We start from the raw sequence: 20,591 nt of genomic DNA, 5'->3' as shown, positions 1-20,591 counted from the left end.
CTGCATTCTCTTCTTCTCTCGCCCTCCCCACCTCTTTTCTCTCTCTCTCTGTCGCTCTCTCTCTCTTTTTCTATTTCTCTCCCATTCACCCCCCTTCCCTTCCCTTTTCTCTCTATACCTCTCTGTCTCAGTCCCCCTCCCTCTTCCTCTTATTCTCTCTCTCCCCCATGTCTGTCTCACTCCCTCCCTCTCTTTCCAAACTGCTTTTCTTTCTCCTTTTCTTTCTTTTGTCACTCATTTTTTTGTGCGCACTGGCTCTCAGACGTTGCACGGGCGTCTTGCGGCTTAATTATTTGAGATGCGCAAATAAACAGACCTGTAGAACTCCTCCAGGAAAACATTTCAGCATATCTCACTCACTGTCTGTCTGACACCGACAGACACACCTCCAGTGCGCCGGTGATTAGAGATCACTCTGTGTGTGTGTGTGTGTGTGTGTGTGTGCACGCTCACACATGCCGGCTTGAAACATGTTTGCGATCATCTCTAAAGCGGAAGATGTGTTGAGAAGTGAGCTTTTGTTAGTACGAGCGAAATATGTTTGTTGAAGGGTCACGCCGTATGTGCGTGTGTGCGTGAGAAAGAGAGATAGTGAATGCGAGAGAGAGAGAGAGCGAAAGAGAAAGAAAGAAAGAAAGAAAGAAAGGAGAAAGAGATGGGGGAGTGTGGGGAAGGGAGGGCAGAGAGACGGAAAGAAAGAAAGAAAGAGAATGGAAGAAATAGGTTTGTGTGTGTATGTGTGTGTGAGAGAGGCAGGCACAGTCAGTTCTGATAACAGCAACAGTAGGAGGAGGATGAGCTTGGCCCCGCCCCCTCTGCCTCTCGCAGCTATAAATAGGAGCTGGTGTTTTTTGCTCCTCTCACTTCTCTTGAAGGATGAGGTCCCTGAAACATCTCAAACATCACACCAGGAGTAATGTGGTGAGTGCTCAACCTAAACATACATGCTGCATGAAGTGGCTTGTTGATGTATTGACTTTGAACCGTTGGTTAATTGCTTTGTTAAAGTTTGCAACTTTGAATTTGGGAAAATGAAATAACTTTTTTCTCTCTCACAGAATACCGCAAGAGTGAAATGTATACTTTAACATTTCTCTCTTTTTCAATTTAGCCACATGCTGTCTCTCTTCCTCCGATGCAGTGTGTTTCTCCTGTTTTCTGTCTTTCAGACTCACACACACACACACAGGTTCATTCTGTGCTGGTCTTTACACTAGCTAGCGTTTGTGTTTTTTATCTATTTTTATATTCACTTCAGCTCTTCTCATACAGGCACGGCTGCTATCTTGCCCGACTGGCTCTTTCATTTGTCTTTCTGTCTTAACACTCCTTCTCTTTCCTATTCTCTCCCTCCTTCTTTCTCATTTCTCACCCTCTTCTTTTTTCTCTCTTTCTGCCTGCTTCTTAGTTTCAGTCTTTCACTCCCCACAACCCCTCCCTCTCTCTTTATCTCTGTTGTACTCTCTCTCACTCACTCACTCAGTTTCTTTCGGTCTCTCATCCCCCGCTACCCCTCCCTCCCCCTCTTCTTTTCCTCTCACTCTTTCTTTATCTCTCTTTATCTTTCTTTCCTCACTCCCCTCCCTCACTCAGTCACTCAGTCTATCTCTCATCCCCCAGTTCCCCCTTCCCTACCCTCCCTCTCTCTTCCTTCTTTCACTTGCTTCCTCAATCACCCTTTTTCTCTCACTCACTCACTCACTCTTTTTTTCTGTCTGTTTCTCCCTCCCTCTGTCTGACTGCTTTAAAAGCAGTAATTATAAATGACATGGTTATCAGGGCATCCAGGTTCCCCTTCTCATTTCTCGCTCCCTCTCTCTCTGCCCCCCCACCCACTTCTCTTTTTCTTTCCCCTGTCTCTGCTTGTCTGTCTCTCTTCCTCTGTTTTACAGCTGTCAGTCGCTCCCTCCCTCTTTCCCTTGTGTATGGGTGTTTTTCTTAATCTTAAATCCGTATTGTGTAGCTTTCTTTTTTCCGAAAACAAATCAAGGTTCCAGCTCGTTAAAGGTGATAATGTGTGTTAACGACTTTCTGAGAACATACACATTTACTTGTGTGCTCGTGACAGTGATTTGAGCATTCTGAGGCGTGGTGAAGTGACCTGAGCTGAGAGTTCAAACACGTTCCCTTTAATTAATCCATACGTAACTAACCTAATCATCATCATCCTCAAAGAACAATTTCTCTCATAGGTGCTGCATCTAACTGCATCACGTTGGCTTCAGCCAATGCGTGAAGTCCACAAATTGACTAGACTTGATGGTACTGTCTAAACTTCACTGTCCAACCTTTTCATAGTCAGCAGTTGCAGAGCTTGACCTTACAGGAAATGCTGTGGATAGTCCACGGATGTAGACTTCCCGCTCGGACCCAGACACTCTTTGTGCTGCGTGTTCGCTAAAGACTGTGAAGGAAGGAAGCATGGCGCTCGAACAGATCTGTCTTATCTTTTCTATCTGAAGCAATCTCTGGTGGACACAGCGGCAAGGCGTTGTCAGACTATGTCTCTTGCTTACTGCTGTGAAAATTAGACAAATTATATATACGTACATGAAAGTGTTCAGTTTGAAACGTTCAAGAAAATGTTCATGATTTCACAAAAACATCTTCCTAGAAATTGCCTGTTTTTTTTATTTTATTTGTAAAGCAAATCGACAAACTCTATTTAAACAGCTCCTATTTGTTACCCCACATCAGTCAACTTGGTTGTTCTGACACTCATGTAGATGTGACGCTATTGCACTGACTTCATTGCTATTGTAGTGACACTGTTGCCATGACAGCCTTAGCCAGACTTTGTTGCTACGACTGTATTGTATTGACACTTGCAATGGCAGATTTACTCTACACTGATTTTGATTTTTATGAAGTATTGCTGAGACCTGTTGTTTTGTTTGTTTATAGGAAGAGCAGGAAGTCCCTCTGGTTCGCTGCTATTCTAAAGTGATGGAGCATGCGGTGGATGTCGGCACTCAGACTGACCCAGTGGTGGTCCTGTCCCTGGCCCAAGCCGCTGTGCTTGGACTCATATCACAGAACGAAATCTTTGGAGCCACAATTGCCCCAAACGGTTTCTACACTGGAGAGGGACGCGAAGGCCCCGCTCCTCCTGCAGAATCCATGGAGTATGAATATGCAGATCAGCTAATTGGAGCCAATGGAGACTATCTATCTGAGCCTCACGGGGAAAACAGGAGGTCAGAAGGGCTCTACGGGGTAGAACGCAGGCGTCCAGGACCCCGCGGGAGGACCAAGAGGCCCTTAAGTGAAGGAGCACTAGAGGAATCCACAGAGAAATCTCTGGACACACCGAATCAGGTGAAAGGAGAGAGGCCAGAGTTCTCTAGCCCATGTTATCTCTCGAATCCCCAGCAATCTGACAATGAGCCAGAAGTGTTGGACCTAGCACCTCAGAGAGTGCCAATGAAAGAAGAGCAGTGTAACAAAGGCTACCCTGAGCCCACGAGGGAGCCAGCCATCCAACAGGTTGACTCTGACACTCAGACACAAGCTCACCAAAGCCCTGTGGGGCATGGAAAAGTGTTGGTGCAGTCCTCTGAGGGAGGACGGGGAAAGGAGGAGGAACCAGAAGAAGAGGAAGAGGAAGTAGAGGAGAGAGCACTGAACCTGAAAACCACAGAGGAGGATGTGAGCCCAGCAATGAGGCGCTACTACGAATCGAGTGTGACGGCATATGAAGCTGTTGAGATGGGCCTGCCGGGAGACTACGAGGAGGGTGGCCAGGCCATGATGTGGACAGAGGGTGAGAACTCCTTGGGTAGACGGATGCAGATCGACCGACTAGACATTAATGTGCAAATCGACGAATCCTACTGTGTGGATGTGGGAGAAGGCCTGAAACGCTGGAAGTGCCGCATGTGCGAGAAGTCCTACACTTCGAAGTACAACTTGGTTACGCACATCCTTGGTCACAACGGCATCAAACCACATGAGTGTCTGCACTGTGGAAAGCTCTTCAAACAGCCCAGCCATCTTCAGACGCATCTGCTAACACACCAGGGGACGCGGCCACACAAGTGCACCGTCTGCAAGAAGGCCTTTACCCAGACTAGTCACCTTAAACGACACATGTTGCAGCATAGCGACGTCAAGCCTTACAGCTGCCGCTTCTGCGGACGAGGATTTGCCTACCCTAGTGAGCTACGTACTCATGAGACCAAGCACGAGAGCGGCCACTGTCATGTTTGCACACAGTGCGGCATGGAGTTCCCCACTCACGCCCACCTCAAGCGCCACCAGGTCAGCCACCAGGGCCCGACGACCTTTCAGTGCACCGAATGTCACAAGTCCTTCGCCTACCGTAGCCAGCTCCAGAACCATCTGATGAAGCACCAGAACGTGCGGCCCTATGTCTGCTCGGAGTGCGGCATGGAGTTTGTGCAGATCCACCACCTGAAGCAACACATGCTTACACACAAGGTACTGACACAGCAGGCCCTCGAACACAAGGTACTTAAACCTCATTAGTTTCCGTAATCTTCCCTCAACCATCCTATTAGAAATTACTCCCCGGTGACTTTGAGATCCAAACCCCACCTACATTTCCCACCACTATATGTTCCCATAAAACTGTAGGTTAATGTGTCATCTTCAGTAGTGTCTCGGGTATTGCCACAACAAGTTTGTGTAAATGGAGCCGTCTCTGTCAGTCCCTGCCAGCCATCCAATCCGCCTCCTACCCTGCCATTAACTCATCTCGTTTCCCTGTCCCTTGCACTAGTATGGAGCTGTTTTGTTTTGTGTGTGCTTTGTGCAGTGAAGTGTGTCTCACAAGCTGATACTTCCTCCTTTCATTTCTCACTCTCCACGAGTATGATTCATCTCGTCATGACTGCAATGTCAGTAAACAGAATGTGTCACAGGTCAGCAGGGTTTGAAACAAAAAACACATCGGCGGTTAGTCATTTCTTCAGCATTTACATCAACAGTTGTCTAGTTTGAGCTCTGCTGATAGATTTATTGCTATTAGCGTAATGAGCGTTGCTCCTAAATGTGAACACAGTTAGTTGGGTACACTACATAGATAAAACTTGCATCTGTATGTGCTTTATAATTGGGAATTGGTCATCCCTAGCTTTCCTAAGAAGGCTTTTACTAGATATAGGAACCCGTACATGAATTTGATCTCATTCGGACACAGGCAGACCAGGCACTGCACTTAGGTGATGTAACGCAGTCAAAGTCACAATTATAAGTTATCTTAACAGATTTTATTGGGGTCAAGTCTGATTTTTTTGTGCAGGTCAGTCAAGTTTTTCCACATCAGAATAATGTATTGACCCCATTGTGTATACAACTGTTCTCACTTAAATTAAGGGTCCAAACACAAAGGGTAGCCCACTTATGCATTGTAGTGAAGATTCATTGTAGTTCCTCTTAGCACATTCTCAAATGGAAACATGGATGGCAGTGTTCCCTGGATACACTGGAAGTGTTCATTGAATAGTCAAATTGTTAAGGCAAGAGAATGTTTAACCCTCTTCATTTGTTGATGTTTTAGTTTGGTTGAGCATCAGAGCTCGCACTGCACTGCATACACAAATCTATTTACCCTGCAGCATTGCGATAACAACAGTGAATAAAGTGTGTGTGTGCGAATTTGTTGCTCTGTATTATGGATTCTAGTGAGCAAGCAAGACAGGCACCCTACTGATGGATTCAGCTGCGCTTATGACAACTAACCACTTTTTCTCATTCAGCTGATGCCAGCGATAAATCATTTTCCACCCGCTCTCAAAAAACGAATATAAAAAAAAGGATACCGCTAATTACAAAAGTTACTTTTAAAGTGATGGTCACATTGGAATCTCTAAATATATTGCTGTTGTCTATCTCTCTCAGGGTATGAAGGAATACAAATGCGACGTGTGTTCTCGCGAGTTCACTCTCTCCGCCAACCTGAAGCGGCATATGCTGATTCACACAAGTGTGCGCCCTTTCCAGTGCCACGTCTGCTTCAAGACCTTTGTTCAAAAGCAGACGCTTAAAACACACATGATTGTCCACTTGCCTGTGAAACCTTTTAAGTGCAAGGTGGGTACAAAGAAATCTTCCGTGCCAATATAACCCTGCTGGAGTCCTCTAGACAGTCTGTATTTTTTTTTTGCTTGATATAGCTGTGCATCATAGATCTCTAAAAGTTACTGAATTGGTTTCTGTAGGTGTGCGGGAAGTCCTTCAACAGAATGTATAACCTGCTGGGTCACATGCACCTTCATGCCGGTAGCAAACCCTTCAAGTGTCCTTACTGCACCAGCAAGTTCAATTTGAAGGGCAACTTGAGCCGACACATGAAGGTGAAGCATGGAATCCTGGACACCTCAACTGAAGGACAAGGTAACAATATGCAAATTTGACCTCCTATTATACTTACTTGTGACTCTTGATGTTCTCAATGTTATAGAAAATTAGAAACGACAAGACGGGTATAGCCTAGAGGTTTATAGAAGCGTTTGGCTCCGCCTCTCTGTGGCCTTATAAGGCGGCAGTAAAATCTGATGCTAGCAAAACGTTGTAAGTTTGATTGTACGTGCATACCCAAAGCGTATCTCATTACCCACTCTAAATTAGACATGGGATGTGTTTTGTGTCACTTGCACAAAAACAAACAATAAAATCAATGACTTTCGTTAGCAGGGAATTCGAATCGGTTCAAATTCTCATCTGTTTGCTTCTTTGCATTAACTTTGTATGTAATCTACTCGTGCAAATAATTAAATTCACATTTGGTGTGCACAGTGCATCTAAAGTAAAATAACAAAAAAATGATTCAAAGATTTTTGATTTCCTTTCACAAAATTATAAAGTATTGTTATAAAGCATAACTACCTGAATTCACGAAAAAGCAAAAAGTGAAGGCTATTTATGCTATTAGCCAGTCTTATATTTGCGTGTCTCCATTTCCTTTCTCAGATGTCCTGCCTGATGCGGAGGGTCAGGAAGATTACGAGGAAGAAAGCTTTGATTACAGCGAGAGGGAGAATCTAGCCAGCAACAACGCACAAGATTTGGCAAAACTCGCCAAAATTAGCTACTACAACTACACTAAGGTTGCTTCTCGCTACAGCACACCTTAAAAAGCTGACTGAGACAGTAAAATGTGGTTTACAGGGGGGGGGGGACTGTAATGGTCATTTCTGTAGTACTCTTGGCTCTGACGTGAGCCAGTGAGGAAATAGCCATCATGAAGTGGATGTGCACTGGAAGCCATTTTGGCTCTGTGAAACAAAAGTGATAGCAGACTAAAGCTTCACTTTAACAACGTCATTTCACATTAAGAACCATCTTGAAGAATAAAGGACTTTGTGTAGGTGCTATTCTTTCTGAAACAAATGTTCCACTTTTGCCCATTACAGTGCAGTTCTTAAAAAGGTTATCATTTATAAGTCGGATTCAGTGGTGCAGTGAAACAATATGCACCTGTATAAGAAGGCACTTAATCTATACAGACAATCCCCATCTTTTTAAAACACAGACATGACTGCCACAAGGCATGGGATCGTTCACCCAAAGAAATATATATATATATATATATATATATATATATATATATATATATATAATTTAATCATAAATAATCATTTACCAACCTTCATGATGATAATTTTAGATGGCTATCACCAGCAACTGTTTGGTTACCAACATTATTCAACATATCTTTTGTGTTCGACTGAATAAAGACATTTATACAGGAACAACATGAGGGTGAGTAAATGTTGGCTAAATTTTCCTTTTCAGGTGAACTATCCCTTCCATCATGCTGTTGGTTTTACCGTCTAGCCATTTAGAGACCACTTTATGGGACTTAACCAAAGCTAACAAAGTGCAAATAGTTCTCATCACAAGTTAACTTTCCCAGCATTTAGTTTTTGAGCATACTGTGACTTTATTTTTTGTTTTTAAATCAAGATTCCCTTTTCAGCAGTTTGTGGTTTTTGATGAGCATATGCAGTTTGTAGCTCACAGTGGATTGAGTTTGTGGGACAGTTTTTCCAGTGCCTGTTTTTTTTTTTTTTTTTTTTTCTTTCTTTCTGGAAATAATGATGGGCCAGACCGTGGCATTTGATCACTGTATAGCCTTCTGGATATTTTTTTTTTTTTTTTTTTTTGGTTTTGTTTTTACATTGCAAATAGTATTTATTGTTCAATGTTCTTGGCATTCATAAGTGTAAATACATTGCCAGTGTTCCAGATGGACGTTTTTTATTTCGAGTTAAAAATATACAAGCTAAAACATGGGTAAATAATGCAATTATTCTCAAATTGAACTAAACCCAAGTACACTGTTTGGTCCATCATCTTTAAAATACAGGAATATTTTTGTTCCATCTTTAGTTTGCTGAATGTAATAATACAAACTAAGATTAGTCCCTTTAAAGCGTTCAATATTTCACAAAGCCATGTGTCAGCCAAAAACTGTTAAATATTTCATCTTCGTAAATCTCTGAAATGTCTTATTAGTTTGCAGTCTGTTCTTCTGTGTACTATGTACTAGCTAACTCTGTGGGCTAAATTCATTTCTTTTTTAAAATGTGATAATCTTCTAGCATTTTTATTTTTTCTTTTGACGTGGCTTAAATGACCTTATTCCAAACCTCATGCAGTTTAATCTCCTTGGACATAAAACCTTGTAACGTGCACTGCATCTTTCACAAAGTCACCAATACTGGTTGAATTTTGACGAGGATGCCCTAAAAACACTGGACAAAAATATTAACTGCCCTTGTGTGTGCAAGAGAGTGTCTCATCCATCATTCCGCGCAGAGCTCAGGAGTGATGAACGACAGTCTGCAGACATGTGACAGGGCTCGAGACCCAGCAGAGAATGATTGGGGAAATTCACCATGTATTCTCCATCTAGCTAGGCAACTCAAAATGTTAATGTGTAACACAAGATTTGGTGCATTTTTATCGTTTTAAATGGTTGTGTCCTTGCATTTTGGGCTGTTCGCTCTAAGCTAGGCAGGAGTTTTAGTTTTGTATAAGCTTTCGATTCTTTTGTTGCACACTGATGTGAATATGATGTTGATAAATGTTAAACGTTGTGCTATGGACATTATTATAAATTAATACATTTATTTACCTTTAACCGTGTGAGCGTGTGTATATTGTGAAGAACCACACAAAAACAGGGATCCAGGTGGCAGAGATTTATTAGAGGGTTTCTCGCATGGCCCTTGAACTTTCTTTTTCTCCTGTGGTTTTATACAGTATCTGACATACAGTACTTCATCTTACAAAAATAGACCCCTGGAGGTGCGGGAAGAGATGGGATCACCCATCAGCAGGATTAGCTAATAGAACAGCTAGGAACATCACTATGTTTTTAATACTCCTCCCTTCATACGTTACGTTGTATTCATGACCTTTAAGTTAAAAATGAGGTACAAAAAGACAGACACTCTCCGTGGTGTCCGGGCCTGTTGTCCTTCATTTGCCCAGAGCCTTATCCAGGTTTGTCTTGATGGCATCCAGGAAGTCTGTGGTGTTGACGTAATGCTCGTTCAGCTTACAGCTGTGGTCATACAAAAGACAAATGTTAATGACTTCAGACATTAGCTAAAGAAAACCTTTACAACTGATGTCAGCGGTTTTATCATTGGGGCTAGTCCTATAATAGGAGGTCAAAGGCATTAAACAGAGTCTGAATAATTTGCTGACTTACTTGGCGAGGCCGTGAATGCAGCCAGCCAGATCCTTGGTCATCACGCCGCTCTCCACAGTCTCCACACACACTCTTTCTAGAGTCTGAGAGAACCTGCACAACAATAGACAATGATTAACAGTTACACTTCCGTTCAAATATGACAGATATGCTAGGAATGCTGCTACATTAAAAACAAAATGACAGGCAGTAATAAATGAACTAACTTGATCAGGTCTGGGTTTCCATCAAGTTTGCCACGGTGTTCCAGTCCCCTGGTCCAAGCAAAGATACTGGCAATGGGGTTAGTGCTAGTTGGCCTTCCCTTTGAAATAAAGTTAAAAATCAGTTAGGATCATTCCTTTGGCTCTTGGCTGCAAGTTCGATTACTACAATGCAGACAGATATGCAACTGCATTAAAAATAAATAATATTTGCCCACAATTACAGAATACACATGTATACATTACAAATTAACATTTTAAATACATTTTATTAATGACAATATTATAGAATTACAATACATTGTAAAATATTAAATTACCACAGTACATTATATAACGGCTGCATTAACCTGATCACAAAAATATTAAAAACAGAAATATTAAGAAATTACAAACATTTATTTTGGCAGCATTCGCTCCAGCCCTGAGTGTACCATGATCTTTCAGAAATAATTTTAATATGCTGGTTTGGTGCTCCAGAAACATTTGGTAATATTATCAATATTGTCTTTAAAAAAAGGCTAAGCTAATTAATTATTTACATTATTAGTTATACATTTATATTATATTCTGAAATACAGCGAGAATAACAAGTGCTCTATAAATATTACATATATTAACAGTTAAATGTTTAAATGCTGCTGTTGAAGGCTGTCATTTTTTCCCGTCACCACAAGATGGCAGAAGGCATCTAAAAATCCAGTTGTGGACCCTCCTACTTATTTCTATTATTTACTTGTTTTTTTATTGTGTGATGTGTGCAATTAAATGAAACGCGCGTGAAACAAAATTAAATTCAACTATTTTCATACAGCAAAATAAATTATTTAAATAATAAATTCAACAAACCTTTTGGTGCTCACGATAATGCCTGGTAACTGTGCCGTGAGCGGCCTCGGCCTCGATAGTCTTTCCATCAGGACACACCAGCACAGAGGTCATCAACCCCAGAGAACCAAAACCTGCAGACAATATTCAACATCCACGTTCATTTCAAATATCCCCCTTTATCCATCAAGTGCTTCGGTAGCATCATTTTCCTCTTTACTGTCTTTAGAGTTCATATCATATTTGTTTAGACTGCAAGTAGTCCAAAGCGTAAATGGTGACGAAGTGCTAAAAACCAAAAACTACTATAAAACAAATCTGGTTCTAATTGGACAAACATGGGTGCGATGGCTGTAAATGAATGTTATTTACCCTGAGCGAGGATGTCAGACTGTACATCCCCATCGTAGTTCTTGCAGGCCCACACGAAGGCGCCTGATGACTTGAGCACCTGAGCCACCATGTCATCGATGAGCCTGTGCTCATACCAGATCTTCAGCTTGTCAAACTCCGGCTTGTAGTTTCTACACACAAGATACAACAACAAAAAAAAAAAAGACGGTTCAGTATGTTGCACTGAAATTACACTAGAAAATACAGTTTCAGGTGTCAGCATCTCAAAGCGCTAATCTCATAATTACACAGCAACGCACGCTCATAGAAAACACACGGTGGAAGCGTGAAAATAAGAAGCGTGCCGACTACACTGATAAATCCAATGCTGCTGCTCACTTCTCAAAGATATCCTGGAAAATGTCCTTGAATCTGCCGTCGTAAGCCTTCAGGATGGTGTTCTTAGTGCTCATGTAGAGAGGCCATTTCTTCTGAATGGCGTACTGGAAGCAGCTGTGAGCGAAGCCAGTGATGGACTGTTAGAGACGAAAGACAGAATGTCACAAGCGGGAAAATAGATGTTCCACTTTCACAATGGGGAATTCTACTAGGAAATGCTGGCTGTGTGCTTCCGAAGGGTGAGCAAAAATCATTCACTCCAAATGTGAAGTGGAAATGGTGTAAAAAAAAAAAAAAAAAAAAATGAATTTCAGCACTATCAATTTGCAGCCTACAATGAACAGACACTTCATTCAGTCAATCTCTTTTGAGGGGATAAAGAGGACACTAGCAGCACCACCTCTTGAGCGGCCTGAAGGCAGACACCTCATCTGTTGTAAAGCCAAACAGGCCATTCCCCTGACTACAAACAAAAAGTCCTGAGGACATCAGGGTTCACTGCAGGTACACGAGCTCAGGGAGGTCATCTATTATCTAGACTTCATCCATCCAGAGGTGTAAGTGCAGAACATAACAGAATTTGAGTCAAAAAGGCTTTAATTATACAAACTCTGAATACACGAGATGGTCTAAAAATGTCTTTAATTTAAGGTGTTATTTTTACACATTCAAGACAGATCACCACCAGAGTATAAGCTCATTAACGGAGGTAAAAAAAAAAAGAAGACATTTTTCTAATTCATTTTATCAGTTTGCCAATTTTTTTTTTTTCAGTGGTAATTAAGGAGGTCCCAGCAGATATGCTGTTTTAAGTTCACATTTGGATTTATTTCAATGCTATGAACACTAACATGTTTGCATGCTGTAATTCAGGAAGTGCAAAATTCAGAGGTCCCACACCTTTTAAACAATTATTTTTTGTCTTCACAAGTCACAAGGTTTAAGTTTTAATTTATAAAAAAAAATAATAATAATAATCTATCCCTTTGAAACTTTAACAAGCAAAAGTACTCAAACGTTTGTTACCATAATCCATGTTAAAAATTAGTTAATAGTAAACAAAAATTTGATATGGTTTTTTTGCTGAATTGAAAAAGACATGTCCTTACAGTTCATTCTGGTCAATTTAATTATACCTTGCTGAATCAAAATATTAGAAAAATAATTACTGATCACAAAATTGATAATAGCTTTATAGATACTTATATCTTTAGATTTGTGTTTTTTTTAATAGTTTGTGAAGGAAAGTACACTTTCAAAGTTTTTTTTTTTATTTTTTTCATGACTGTGGGTAAGAAGAAAGGAGTTATTGTTCTTTTCGCAGGTTGTTTATGATATCTTTGATGCTCCTTCGGTGTTAAAAAAAAAGAAAAGAAAAAAAAAGATATGCATATGTGCACCGACCTCGTCAGTATTATACATTCCCATTCCACAGCCACCACCGGGGAAATCGAACACATCCCACTCCTTGGCTTTGCTTCCATCGGCTGGAGAGAAGACCATTTTGAATTTGCCTGGTTGGCTCACTACAAAGTCTGATGCTTTGTACTGCAAATCAACAAGATGTTTACAGTTCAGTGGGAATAAGAACACACTGGGGAAAAAAAATAAGATTTTTATTCTTAAAAAAGCAGACCTGGTCACCGTGGGCATGTCTACCAATTGTGATGGGCTGTGTCCAGCCAGGAACAAGTCTAGGAATGTTCTTGCAGATGATTGGCTCACGAAAGACAGTGCCACCCAGAATGTTCCTAATGGTTCCATTAGGGCTCTTCCACATTTTCTTCAGCTTGAACTCTGTCATGTGTAAATTATGACAAAAGATTATCACAATGCACAAACATATGTAAAAATACATATACTGAAAGGAAGTACAAACTAGATCAGTTATCAGCTAATGTTAATAATGTCAGTATGGGTAAATTGTGCAGCATGCTGCTGAGGTATGTCCTACCTTCGACCCTAGCTTCGTCAGGTGTAATGGTGGCACATTTCACAGCAACATTGTATTTCTGGGTAGCTAAAGCAGAGTCGATTGTGACTTGGTCATCAGTCTGGTCACGGTAAGGAAGACCCAGGTCAAAGTACTTCAGCTCCACATCCACATTGTTCAGAATGAGCTGAACACAACAATTTTGAGTTAAAGATAAAACAGTCATTCTCAAAACAAAGATTAAATATAGTAAAGCAAGCTATTTGGTGGTTTTATTTTATCCTAAAAAGGTGATTTAATTTTTCAAAAACACTTGCTCCCAGCGCTTTTGATGATGCAAAAATTCCACATTCGCCCTATAAATTACGCCACGCGTGATCATTTATATTCTGATTGAGCCTACGTGCCATAGTTATAACAATCTCTGGATTAATGGCATTGTTTTTTTTGGCAATAAATAATGAGCCCATTCTGAATCTCCACAGAATTGGCAGAATAGTTTCAGCTTGTTGAACGTCAGCACCACCATCTGCCGTCTCTCTCAGGAGGCAGACGGCCAGTCGGTGAGAATGACCTCAACACTGGCCCTGCCCCTGCGTGATGCGGCCGTAATCTCCCGGTCTTCACGCGTAAACACTCATCCAGTAAGCCTATCACACTGCCTTTTAAAAAAAGGAGATCTGCGTAACACGCCAATCACTCCTCCGCTCTCTCCATGTCTGTTTAATTCTCCCAAGAGACACTGTCACATTCCCTTTCCAATTTCCATCTCCTTTTGTCTTTCTACTCTTGTCTAACCCAATTTTCTTTCTGTCTGTGCCTGTCTAGGCTTCTCACTCTTCTGTTTCTCTCTTTCCTTTGCCCTCTACATCTTTCCCTCCCGCATTATGTTCCTTTCGGTGAGTATGTGTGTGTGTGTCACCATTTTAAAAATAGACTAGACAGACACTGCTTCCCTCCCCCTCATTCTCTCAGTCACTCACAAGCTTGGCGTTTAAGCACCTTTTCTTTGATGAACTCCCAGATGATCCTGGTCATCTCATCTCCGTCCATCTCCACCACCGGCTGTGCCACCTTGATACGTTTATCGGCATCTGTCAAATAAAACAAAAACAATCTTTTTATCAGCCCATTTTTTATATTTATGTCTGAATGAGGGATTGTTTCTTCCCACTCGTAAGAACCTAAAATTAGTGGTTCCTCAACGAGGAGGATAATAAAGACATATAAAGCCCCATTCACACCAGCAGCCACCTAGTAGGCGTTCGGAGTTCTGGTTGCAAAAAAACATTGAACATCGCTACCAATAAAATGTAATTTATGCTGACACTGTCAACTTTTACGGTGCTCTTTGCCACTGCAGACGATAAACACCACTTTCAAAAAACACAAGCTGATTGCCGTGCATTATTCTCTACTTATAGTGCAATCTGAAGCCTAAACACGTTTTGTTTGGAAAAAAAAAGAAGCTTGCATTGTCTGCTTTCAAGCCATCATGACTGTGTTCAGGTTTTACTGCAGAAGCCAACAAGCACCCTTTTTGAACAGAAGTCGATAAGTCCTTTTTAGCGAATCAGCATGCTGTATTCAGGTCAGGTGACAAGGCTAGTTTCACTTACAAAAGACGTGCTAGCTGAGAGGAGTTATATGCTTTTGCTATAAAACAAACTTTTAATATGTGGAATATTTGTTTACTTTATTATTACTGAAAATTATTATGAAATTATTATTATTATGAATGAAAAACAATTATTATTATTATTATTATGAAAAACAACCCAACAGCAAGATTGCATTAAATATATCAAACATTTACTGTTTTAAATAAATGGTGCTCTTTTGAAGTTTCCATTCTTCATAGAATTTAGAAAAATGCCTCACTTTTTTTTTTTTTTTTTTTTTTTTTTTAAAAATAGTAAGCCTTCAGTTTTTAACAGTAAAAAGGAAGACTCCTTGAGCACCAAATCAGCATATTAATGATTTCTGAAGGATCAAGTGACATCACTTATAATATATAAAAAAAGTCAAGCTAAATTTGAGTATTTCACATTACGGATTAACTGTTTTTTTGTTTGTTTTAAATAAATACAGACTCTCCGAGCATACGAGATTTAAAAAAAAAATTACCAACCCCAAACTTTTAAATATGGAAAAATAAAAATAAAATAAAACAAAATCAATCCACTGACCATTTTAGGACCTATAATCTTGTAACCAAATATCTTAATATTTGTATTTGCGGCACATTTTTCACTGTGGATTTGTTACTTCCTGTTAAGGCTTGACAGAAAAACAGTACACCATCTGAACTCGTTACAAAGATACTAAAAAAAAGGCATTAACACATGGTTATTTCACATACGTAGTGCCTTTTTAAACACCCTAGGCAAAGTTTTAGACAAAATGAGCATAAACCCTTATCATAAATCTGAAGTTAGTTGCAATTATCGTTGAAGAACTGCAATAATGATTGCATAATAATGGCAATCTAAACATCTGACAACCAGACATACTGCCTTTGGCAGCTATAATGCCTGATTACTGGATTAAACTGGCCCAGGTTTCATTTTTAAAGATTACAGGGTCAGCCCACTTCCACAGCTTTACTGGCTAATTGCCAATTAAGGTTAATAGATAACAGACCAATTAGAGCACCATTTAGAGGTGCTTTAAAAAGTTCTTAGTTAATATTTTTCTGTATACTGAATTCAATAGTTGTGTTGCCCATTATCAGTGCAAATTTATTACAAAAAAAGATCTATGCTGTTATTGTCCAACACGTCATTTACCTAGGGTGTTTCCAAAGCATGAAGGAATGATAAAGACATAAAAATGACTCATACCACCCACTCCTAGAACCAATTTGCAGCAATTTCATGAATTAAATGTCTTCTATTAGGGTTTCTAACACCTTTTTTGCCACTGTTCCCGCTAAAAGCAAGAAAGTAGAGGTCATCTCCATCTCCTCCTCTTTCGGTGGGGACAAAACAGAGGAAGGAGGGGAAGTCAAGTGACTTTGTTGCACTTGCCAAGTTCCTGCTTCATGTAGAGAGCCACTCCATCTTAAGAGTCGGCGATGCTGTCAAAAACAGTGAAAGAGTTCATAAAAAGACAAAATGCTGTCAATAAAGCAGGGCATAATCACCTTTATAAGCACTGTGGGTAACACATTTACCATACTCCACTGATGTAACACTCTATAAACTACATCTTCAATCTATTTCAGCAGCCAAAGGTCACGTCCATCAAGTCAAAGTTCAGACCCTTTGAACATTTCAATCATGTTCCATTGCAGAATGACATATAAAGTCAAATACAAAGAAAATATAATCAAATATTTAGCATGTTTTATGCAACGTGTGCTTATATAAAAGATTAATATAAAAGTCATCTATAAAAGATGAGAGCATTTCTTTTCAGCAAATTCAAGATTTTTAGGCTAACATACACCAGAACGCCACCGTTAAGCTACAGAAGGGCAAGAAAAACCATCGTTCAGATATAGTTACTACTCATCACAGCTGTGTCAACCAAAAGTGCATTATGGGTAAGGCCTTTCGCTTGAAACCTGACTGGGTTCAAAAACAGAAATTACATAAACAGGGAATCCTGGGGAAAAGGATCCTCTCACTAGTCACAGGCGCTGGGACAGCGTGCTAAAGGGGGGGGGGGAGGAGGAGTATATGGGCAGGATTATGTAAGAATGCTTCAATGCCCTGTTTCTAACAACACCACAGCCATCTGCACAGTGAACGATCCTCCCATGAACAATACATTTATGCTGAGCTGCGGCATGAACTGACGTGCCATGATGGACTGCGGATAGTTCACGTTTCCTTTGAATTTCTGAGAAATCTAATCCAGTGGGAAATAGAATCGGCAAAGAATGCTGAACAAGATCATGTGATCTACAATCCAGTGGACTTGAGTTATTCTTACTGGCAAATTGAATGTGATAAAATAACGTGCTTCACAAGTATTGAGCGTAAAATAGCACACTGCCACTTTACTCCTACACTACAGTACAATGGATGATACTCTTGTACTGCACTAGAATGAAGCTGGAGCCACATTACCGATTTTAGGTACCTTTTATAAGTATGTTTAAATAGAAATAGTAGCTTCTGACGTTTACTTTTAGAGCAATAATTCTTAACCTAAATTTAAATCATTTGTGATGCATGCAGGAACAATAATAAAAATGTGTATTACTAAATGCTTAAACATAATTTCTGTGGAAGCACAGCTGATTTTCAGCAGCCTTTACTGTAGTCTTCATGTCACATGGTCCTTCAGAAATCTTTCCAATACATACTTTTAGCAGTTTTTAAAGCAGTTGTGCTGCTTAATTTCGTGGACATGGGATACTTTTTTCTGGTTTTTGATAAATAGAAAGCTCAAATGAACAGCAAATATTTAGTAAAATTATAAATGTAAATTATTATAAATTTTTTAATGTACCCTTGGCAAATAAATAAGCTACAGCTAAAACATTTGCAGTCTGTATGAGTATTTAGTTATTAATATTTTATTACGTGTTTATAACTGCACCACAGTTCCTAAAGCCACAGTATTTCATTTCTGTACCTCCAAAGTAAAATAAAAAATTGACAATAACTTGACTTGCAAAGTTTTTTTGACTTAAACTTTCATTAATTACTTGACTTATTTGCCATTCAATAACATTAACTTGCAACATTTCTGAATTCATTATTAACACTTCTATATTTATCTCCACATTTCTATAAATGATCTTCACAAAAAAAAGCTACTTTGCATTTCAAAGTAAACAAAGTAACATGTTACCTTAATGACAATAAACCATTCCAAACGACAAACTTGTTTGCAGACTATTCCTTTTAAATCTTATAACTAAAAGGAAAAGGCCAAGTCAACCCATGTGTATCCAAGCCTCTACACAAAGCATGTGGTCAGCATATCACATAGCAAGCAATCACTACCACATGACCCTGTGATTTTCAGTTGTCAAGGACATTTGCAAACATAAGTGTACACTTGTGCTCCACACTTAGAGGTCAGTAGTTAAAGAGAAAAAACAAACAAACAAAAAAAAAAAACATGGAGTGCACACAAATCAATTGAACAAATCATCCTATACTTTCCTTACAGACGATCTACAAAAGCAGAGTCAAGAGTGACCCGGAGAGAAAGTGTTTTAAATTAGACATTTTATGAAGATGCTGTACCACAGAGGGACTAAAAATAAAAATGGCTAACCAGCTCAGTTTGAGAGAAAAAAAACAGATGTTCAGATGCTTCTCTGAAAAATGACTCAAAACTTCAAAAGGCCAAATCTTTATAAAACATATATAAAGATTATAATACATATTGCAAAACTATATATTCAGACATAAATAGGGTCTAGTCAGCTTCAGAAAATGTCATGGGGGTTAATGAATAAGTACTGTGGGCTTGTAGGCTCTCCTTACAACCCATAAAACCTCTTGGCAAAAGTCAAATCCAACCTTGTGACTTTAATGAGAGAGAACATGCAAGTGTGCTTGGCATTGTGCCTGAACTGATGTCAATAAAGCCTTTCTGAAATGCAAGGCATCTTCTTGATACAAGACCACCAGGCGTTGCATAAACTGTGGCTGACACTTCACCTATATTAGAAGCTCAATGGAAGACCCATAATCACCCAAAACGCCTTGGGGAACAAGGCATGCTAACACAACCGTCATAAGTGCCAAAGCCTCACGCCTTCTAATAAACTTGGCAGTATGAATGTTTTAGTGTGGTATTCCTCAAGTGCAAAAGGTTGTTTCTATCATGCAATCATTCTTGGATGAATGATCATCGGCGTTAATTAGGACTAACCCATTCACAGTAAAGTGTAAAGGTGACCCCGAGGACATGAGTGCTAGTGTAAGCCAAGTAAACCACCAACATTCGGACAATCCTCCATGACAACTGATTACCTAACACAGAAGGACAGCTAGTGTCTGTCAGGACCAGACACTAATTCATTTCAAAGTTGTGTGTAAAGTTCTGCCCTTCACTTGTCCCCGTTTGAAAGTAACACCCTAAGATGCGTGTTTCAGAAGATAAGCCACAGTCTATCAGTAAGTCCAAACGTTAGTTCAGTTGCTGCATCAAACAGGACATTTAAATCAATGCAGCCGCCATAACAAATAGGGCATATAAAACTAGGGTAAAAAAAATAACGCGCTATGGTGCAGCAGTCGGATATTATGCCCAAAATAGATAAAGTGCTTGCTGGTCATTTACATCTTTATCTTCGTGGTCTGCACAAAAATAAGAGGTACTGACCAGGCCGACTGACCTTGAAATTATTTCATACCGCAGTACAAGCAAAACGGACATAAAACCGCACGAACATTCATAATAACCGGTTACCAAATTATTTTACATCACAAAGCTATTCGGTTACATGTTTGTGATCAATTTTGCGGCAGTGCTTTCGGCGCGAATGGTTTCATAAGTCACTCCGCAGTCCTTGTGAGCAGCCCATCCGGGCGATTCACACGCCAAAAATACACTCGAGCGACTCTCCGACGACGCGGTCGAATTGTTCAAGCGGGCGATAACGTTACGAAGACAGGGTTCGCTTTTAAAAAACTGCATCTTAAACGCGATAGCTTGAACGAAGCTAACGTGTCGTTAATGTTGCGCTTTATTTAAGATGCATGTTTAGGCGAACAAAGGAGCGCGACTTCTGCAGCCGCGCGTGATTCCCGCTGCACGTACAACGTCATCGAGAAAATAGCGTTCTGTTGTGGCGAAACCGCGACGAGATGGAAACGTGCAAGCTAGCTGAAAGAAACGCGACGGTCCGCAGCCGGCGTTTCCCGATACACGCACGAGGTATGTGGCAGGGGCGAAAGGAGAGTTACATTTAAAAGCGCGTCGTCTCAGATAAGCATTAGCCGGCGTTAAAGCGCCGGTTAATGCGGCTTTATATTGACACATCTATAGACAATTGTGGAAGCGGAAAACTCACAGTTCCTCTGTTGCAAACTCTGGCAAGAAGCTGGAGCAAGAACGGCGGGGGATTTGGATAGAGTGGCCGCGGACCTAGTGAGAGAGCTGAGGACCTTCAAGTAACCTGCCATGTTTTTTTTTTTCTCGCCGAAAACACTAGAGGTTGCTGCCCGACTTTAATCCGGTCGAAGGAAGGGTCGAATGAATCGGAGCATACAGCAATAAACGTAGCTCTTCTCCGCCT

General features: G+C 40.3%; 2 protein-coding genes across 3 annotated transcripts; one reads left to right on the top strand and one right to left on the bottom strand.

Moving 5' to 3' along the window:
- The first annotated feature begins 783 nt into the window (after positions 1–783).
- Positions 784–9,109, top strand: znf710a (zinc finger protein 710a). 2 transcript variants are annotated; one of them, XM_043264424.1, is made up of 5 exons: positions 784–921; positions 2,905–4,440; positions 5,863–6,054; positions 6,183–6,357; positions 6,934–9,109. In XM_043264424.1, the coding sequence occupies exons 1-5, from the start codon at positions 877–879 to the stop codon at positions 7,095–7,097; spliced, it is 2,112 nt and encodes a 703-aa protein (XP_043120359.1). In that variant the 5' UTR covers positions 784–876; the 3' UTR covers positions 7,098–9,109. The 2 variants fall into 2 exon arrangements, with proteins under 2 accessions (XP_043120359.1, XP_043120358.1); XM_043264423.1 differs by having other exon boundaries at positions 2,905–4,470.
- Positions 9,110–9,155: 46 nt separating this feature from the next.
- Positions 9,156–20,556, bottom strand: idh2 (isocitrate dehydrogenase (NADP(+)) 2). Its single transcript, XM_043264425.1, has 11 exons — positions 20,367–20,556; positions 14,384–14,475; positions 13,403–13,568; positions 13,085–13,245; positions 12,853–12,996; positions 11,449–11,585; positions 11,089–11,240; positions 10,738–10,850; positions 9,892–9,989; positions 9,686–9,778; positions 9,156–9,535 (listed from the first exon to the last, which is right to left on the bottom strand). Exons 1-11 carry the CDS (start codon positions 20,476–20,478, stop codon positions 9,451–9,453), a joined length of 1,353 nt encoding a protein of 450 aa, XP_043120360.1. The 5' UTR covers positions 20,479–20,556; the 3' UTR covers positions 9,156–9,450.
- Positions 20,557–20,591: the final 35 nt, after the last annotated feature.

Source organism: Puntigrus tetrazona, chromosome 18, assembly GCF_018831695.1.
Source record: "Puntigrus tetrazona isolate hp1 chromosome 18, ASM1883169v1, whole genome shotgun sequence".
NCBI lineage: Eukaryota > Metazoa > Chordata > Actinopteri > Cypriniformes > Cyprinidae > Puntigrus > Puntigrus tetrazona.
This window is presented reverse-complemented; position numbering and strand designations above follow the sequence as displayed.

What these genes read in the sequence shown, in the direction of transcription:
- znf710a (XM_043264423.1), top strand. Translation starts at nt 877, where the DNA reads ATGAGGTCCCTGAAACATCTCAAACATCACACCAGGAGTAATGTG. An exon ending in ATCACACCAGGAGTAATGTG is followed by an intron (nt 922 to 2,904) that starts GTGAGTGCTCAA and finishes GTTTGTTTATAG; the next exon opens with GAAGAGCAGGAAGTCCCTCT. An exon ending in CACCTCAACTGAAGGACAAG is followed by an intron (nt 6,358 to 6,933) that starts GTAACAATATGC and finishes TTCCTTTCTCAG; the next exon opens with ATGTCCTGCCTGATGCGGAG.
- idh2 (XM_043264425.1), bottom strand. Translation starts at nt 20,478, where the DNA reads ATGGCAGGTTACTTGAAGGTCCTCAGCTCTCTCACTAGGTCCGCGGCC. An exon ending in ATTATCGTGAGCACCAAAAG is followed by an intron (nt 9,990 to 10,737) that starts GTTTGTTGAATT and finishes TTTATTTCAAAG; the next exon opens with GGAAGGCCAACTAGCACTAA. An exon ending in GGAAACCCAGACCTGATCAA is followed by an intron (nt 9,779 to 9,891) that starts GTTAGTTCATTT and finishes ATTGTTGTGCAG; the next exon opens with GTTCTCTCAGACTCTAGAAA.